At 43.3% G+C, this 5,962-nt stretch overlaps 1 gene segment (V, D, J or C); it reads right to left on the reverse strand.

Annotated features, from left to right (window-relative positions):
* Positions 1-1,774: 1,774 nt before the first annotated feature.
* Positions 1,775-2,755, reverse strand: LOC125449536 (T cell receptor beta variable 30-like). The segment is given in 2 exon segments: positions 1,775-2,202; positions 2,589-2,755. Coding segments are annotated over 2 exon segments (474 nt in total).
* Positions 2,756-5,962: the final 3,207 nt, after the last annotated feature.

Below are 5,962 nucleotides of genomic sequence, written 5' to 3' on the forward strand. Positions count from 1 at the left end.
CCACTAGCTGGTCTACCTCTTGCTACTGCCTCACCTGCATCAACGCTCACCTCTGGTATACAGCTCAGGTTCCCACCCCCCTGCCATACTAGTTTAAACCCTCTCGAACTACTCGAGCAAACCTTCCACCCTGGACATTGGTCCCCTTCCAGTTCAGATGCAACCCGTCCTTCTTGTACAGGTCCCACCTTCCCCAGAAGGCATCCCAATTATCAACATATCTGAAGCCCTCCCTCCTACACCAGCTGCGTAGCCACGTGTTCAGCTGCGCCCGCTCCCTGTTCCTCACCTCGCTATCTCGTGGCACCGGTAGTAAACCAGAGAACACTACTCTGTTCGTCCTGCTCTGCAGCTTCCATCCTAACTCCCTGAAATCACTTTTTATATCCTCAAACCTATTTCTGGCTATATCATTTGTGCCAATATGTAACACGATTTCTGGCTGTTCGCCCTCCCCTTTCAGAACTTTATACACCCGATCGGAGACGTCCCGGACCCTGGCACCAGGGAGGCAACATACCTTCCGGGAATCCCGATCTTGCCCACAAAATCTCCTGTCGATTCCCCTAACTATCGAGTCCCCTACCACGAGTACTTTTCTATTCTGCCCCCTTCCCTTCTTTGCCACAGTGTCAGGCTCAGTGCCAGAGAACTGACTACTATGGCTTTCCTCTGGTAGGTCATCCCCCCCAGCAGTATCCAAAACGGTATACTTATTGCTGAGGGGAATGCCCACAGGGGATCTCTGCACTGTCTGTCTGTCCCCTTTCCTCCCCCTAACTGTAACCCATCTATCGTTGTCCTGAGCCTTAGGAGTGACCAACTCCCGATAACTCCTCTCAATTACCGCCTCTGCCTCCCGAATGATCCGTAGTTCATCCAGCTCCAGCTCCATTTCCCTAACACGGTTTTCAAGGAGCTGTAGCTGGGTGCACTTCCCGCAGATGTAGCCAGCGGAGACGTGTGCCACATCTCCCAACTGCCACATACTGCAGGAGGAGCAAGCAACTGCCCTAGCATCCATACCCCACTTACCAGACCTGGGCACTACACCGTAGGAAGGATGTCATGGCCCTGTTCGGAGTTCTATACAGGTTTAAAAGAATGATACCTGGATTTCAGGGATTTAGTTATGAGGAAAGATTAGACAAATTCGGCTTCTATTGTCAAGAATTTAGAAGATTGAGGTGGTGACCCATTCGAAATTTTCAGTGTATTAACAGGGAAAGGCATGTTAAATAAAGATAAACCGTTTCCACTGGAGCAGTCTAAGAATTAGGTTTAAGCTGTTAGAAATTCTTCTGCATGCAAAGACTAGTGGAAAGGTGGGGAGTGGAGGGTGGTTATTAAAGTGGATAAGGAAGTTCAGAAAAGTCACCAAAACTATCCTCTGAAAGAATGCTACTTTTATGTAAAGAAAACATTATCAAGTCGAGCACAGAATTTGGAGCGAAGGTATTTGTTCTTTATCTCGCTGCACTATAGGAACGTGACTTATCTGTACCTTAACGCATGCCCCTTCCCCCCACATTCAGCCATGGAACGTGAACTCCAATTCATATTTTTTCATGTCTGTTGGATCACAAAAATCTCAGTCACAGTTTGGAAGTTAACATTTTTTTTCATCAGTTTCCATCAATGTAAACTGCTGTTAGATCTCCTTTCAGCCTTCTTCTTTTCAAAGGGAACAGTCTCAAATTCTTCAATCTATTTATATTAATTAAGTTTCTCATCCCTGGAAGCAGTTTCGATTTGTTTTGTTTCAGGACAAGTTTTAAGTTGAAGCGTAGGCGACTGAAACTAGGTGATTTGAAACAAAGGAAGCAGATCTGGGTTGATTGACTGCGGTGGGTCTTTTTTTGTCACTGTGCCAGATGAGTTTGTAGCGCTGTGCCCTATCTCCAGTCCCGCAGTGATAGACCGCCATGTCCTTTAACAGCACTCTCTCCAACTTGAGCTTTAACATTCTGTCATTGCTGGTCCGGCTGATGTCAAATCCATGTTTGAATCCCTTTCCATACTCAGGCTTTCCACCACTGTAAAAGTACCCAACTAAAGTGAGTGCCTGCCCAGGTCTCTGTTGGTACCAGAACATGTTGTCCTGGACTGTTCCATTTTGATAGCAATGGAACTCGACCGATTTCCCTTCTTCAGAGACGACCCGGTGAGGCCACTGATACAGCAGATCTCGCTGGACACTGCCTGCAAAAGTCGGATAAGCAGATCAATGGATTCATTCACAGTCAGACACCCAGACTCATCCCGCTTTGAGATCATGGAGAGTGCATTTACGGGTTAATAAACTCGGAGGTAACTCGTTAATATGGACAAGCTACAAAGTCGTTTAGAAATAATTTTCTTGCAAAAGACGCCTTCATCCCGTGAAAGAAATGCAACATATAAAACACCTTAAAGAAGACTTTACATTAAGCTAGCCTTTCAATTTACGTAAAATATAGATACACGATTTGGACGCACGACAATGTTGAGGTAATTTCACGGCAGATGTTTCAAGACATCTACGATTTCTCGATGTAAAAGTAAGACATTCTTTATTACTAAGGATAAACTCTATTATCGATTCTTACATGGAATCAGTAACAGAACTAAAAACTGCAATAAACTCGAAAGCATCCTCCAGCAAGGTTTAGTTCAGTAGCGACTCTCTTTGCAGTTCAGGATTTAATCTTGTCCTGGTCTTGACTTACTAAGCCGTTTTATCAGGAAGGCAAAAATGCCGCACACTGCTACTGCTCTGGAGATTGCCACAGTGTAACTAACAAGACCTCTACCTCTGTCCTCATCTCCTCACCACACCCCCACCTCCAATCCAGGATGTGGCATCAGTCCACCCCAAAAAATCAAGTGTTCATGTAACTACTCCGGCAAAAGTCATCGACTGCCAAGAAATTACCATTTTCCTAAAGGTAGGATTTAACCGACGTCCCCTTGACGTTTAATGTCAGTCAGCTTGCTCGTTAATATTGTGGGAACTTCGATTGACCAGAAACTGGGCTAGAAAGCCATGTCAATTCTATAGCTATGTAAGGGCTGAGACGTTGAGAATCCTGCAGGGAAGTAAGAGCTCAGCTCTACATGCGTAAAGCATAAAGCAGGTCTGCTTTGGAATTATCAAACTCGCCTGGATCAATGTACGATCTGCAACGGTCAGAGTACACGATCTACGAAGTGCATTTTACACTATCTACAAGGTGAAGTAGACACCTTATACAAAACACGACGTGAATATTCCAAAAGTTGCACTGGGCCAGGAGGTTGCACCATCTATAAAATACAGTGTGCACAATGTACAAAATCCAGTGCGCATCATGTACGAAGTGTCATGTGCATGATGATGTGCACAAGATGAAGTGTGCACCATAAAAACCGTTCAGTGAGCAATATCCATAAAGTTCAGCATGTGTAAGTTCTAGTGTGCACCATCTACAAAGTGTAATGGGGCGCAAGTGTGCACAATTTCAAAGCACAATGGGGTACGAGTGTGCAACCTGAACAAAGTGCAATAGGGTAGGATTGTACACTTTCTTCACGGCGATTCCAATCTTATAGTGAATATATCTCAACGAGGTAATTCCAATCCTTTAGTGAATATATCTCTGAAATGGTATGAGAAAAGACATTCAATTTAGACGCATTCAGGATCACCAATAAATTGTGTCTTTGTCAGGAGTACAAATGTGCCAAGATTTAACTATATATTTTCCGCAAGTAAACCGCAAATCTTTCCTTTCACTCCTTTCCTCACCCACCTTTGTCTTTCTATTTTTGGAATCCTCTTCAATATTAAACAATCGTCTACTTTAGTCAATCACAAGAAGAATGTGCACCATGGCCCTGTACACAAGCATTCTTAAGTCATTTGTGGACATAGCCAAAGTGAAAAATCAGTGGAGAGGCTGTAGATTTGCTCCATGAGGCCGCTAGACCTGCTGTTATGTTATCAATCTCTGTCCAAGCGTTTCGGCCCTCTATCTCAATGAGCCTTCAGCGCCTCCTACTGATAGGAGTGAAAATCTACCATTTATGAAATGAAGAGTACCATAGAGTCATTTTGAAATTGCTGCATAAGAATACAAGTCGATAAGACATGAGAGCAGAGTTAGCCCAATCATCCCATCGAGTTTGTTCTGCCATTCAATGAGATAGGGTTGATCTGATAATGATCAAATCCAATATTTTGCCCTTTTCCCGTAAACTTTGATTCTCTTCCTGATTGCAAATCTGTCCATCTCAGTCTGAATATGTTTAGTGGCTCAGACTCGACGGCTCTCAGCAGGAAAAACAAAATTCCAAAGATTCACTACCCTCCTTCTCATATGTGTCTTAAATGAACAATTCATTACTCTGAAATTATGCCCTCTGGTCCTCAACTGTCCCAAAAGGGGGAAACAACTTTTACAAATCTTCCTGTCAAGTTTGCAAAGAACCTTTAAGTCTTAATTAGGACGCTCTCCTCCTAAACTGAAATGTGCACATGTCCAATCTACTCAACCTCTCCTCAAAAGATAATCCTTCCCCGTCTGGAATCAATCTCGTGTACTTTCTCTAAACTGCCTTCAGTACCTGTTTATCCTTCCTTAGATAAAGAGCTTAAAACTGTTCATAGAATTCTAAGTAAAGTTTTGGGTTGATGATACAGCAACAGTAAAAAAATGGCAATATAATTCCAAGCCAGGATGGTGAATGGCTTGGGGGAAATTAGCAGAGTGTGTTGTTCCCTTGTATCTGCTGCCCCTGTCCTTCTAATTGATAAAGTTCATCAGACTTGGACTTCAGTACCTGTGTAGTTCTGAATGGCGCACAAGATAATAGAAGCTTCAGCAACCATTCCTCTCTCGTAAAATTGGAACAGTGTAGAAGGAGAGTATTCATCCCATTGTTCCTGTGCCCACCCTATTGACTAATGCCAATCTCATGCCTTTTCCCGGTATCCCTGCACACTATTTCTATGCAAATAACTATCCACTGCCCCTCTTGAATGCTTCTGAATAGATTCTACCCCTCCCACTTTTCAGGCAGTGCATTGCACACCCTAACTACTCGCTGTGTGAACAATCTTCTTTTCTCACATCATCTTTGTTTCACAATTGCATCACTCTAAACCTAGGTTCTCCTTCCTATTATGAATTTCTCCTTATCTGTTCTATCCAGCTATCTCTTTTTTTTTTCAGTTTATGATGGTGTGAACAACATTGATGAAGCAACTGCACATGGTTGGGTCCTCTGCTCCAAGGGGGTATTGCAGTGATGTCGGGGCCTGCAATGGTTGATTTGAAATGGTTATAATTTTTGTCCTATCTTCTCGTAATGACTCCAACCAGCGAAGACAATTACACTCTGATTCACCCAGAGCCCACTTTATTGGGACCTTTGCTGCCATGCTCAAATGCTGCCTTTGTATAGAAAGGCAGACACACTTAGCTAGTCCCCGTGTTTCAAAAGGGTAGCATGGATAATCCAGGAAATTACAGTCCAGTGAAACTCACGTCAGTGCTAGGAAAATTATTGGAAATTATTTGTAAGAATTTGGAAGCAGATGGACTGATTGGCGATAAACAACATGGATGTGCAAGGGTGGTCATGTCTCATTAACTTGAATGAGTTGTTTGAGGAGGTGATGAAGATTATTAATGAGGAAAAAACGATTGAAGTTGTCTACATGGACTTCAGTAAAGCCTTTGACAAGGTTCTTCCTGGCAGACTGGTACAAAAAGGTTGAAGTCACATGGCATCAGGGGTGAGCTGGAAAATGGATACAGAACTGGTTTAGCCATTGGAGACAGAGGGTGGAAGAATTCTTTTGCAAGTAAACCGCTAATCTTTCCATTCTTGCCTTCCCACCCACCTTTGTCTCTCTATTTTTTGTATCCTCTTCAATATTAAAAAATCGTCTACTTTCGTCAATCACAAGAAGGACGTGCACCATGGCCCTGTACACAAG

The sequence above is a fragment of the Stegostoma tigrinum genome, chromosome 46, assembly GCF_030684315.1.
Source record: "Stegostoma tigrinum isolate sSteTig4 chromosome 46, sSteTig4.hap1, whole genome shotgun sequence".
Classification (NCBI taxonomy): domain Eukaryota; kingdom Metazoa; phylum Chordata; class Chondrichthyes; order Orectolobiformes; family Stegostomatidae; genus Stegostoma; species Stegostoma tigrinum.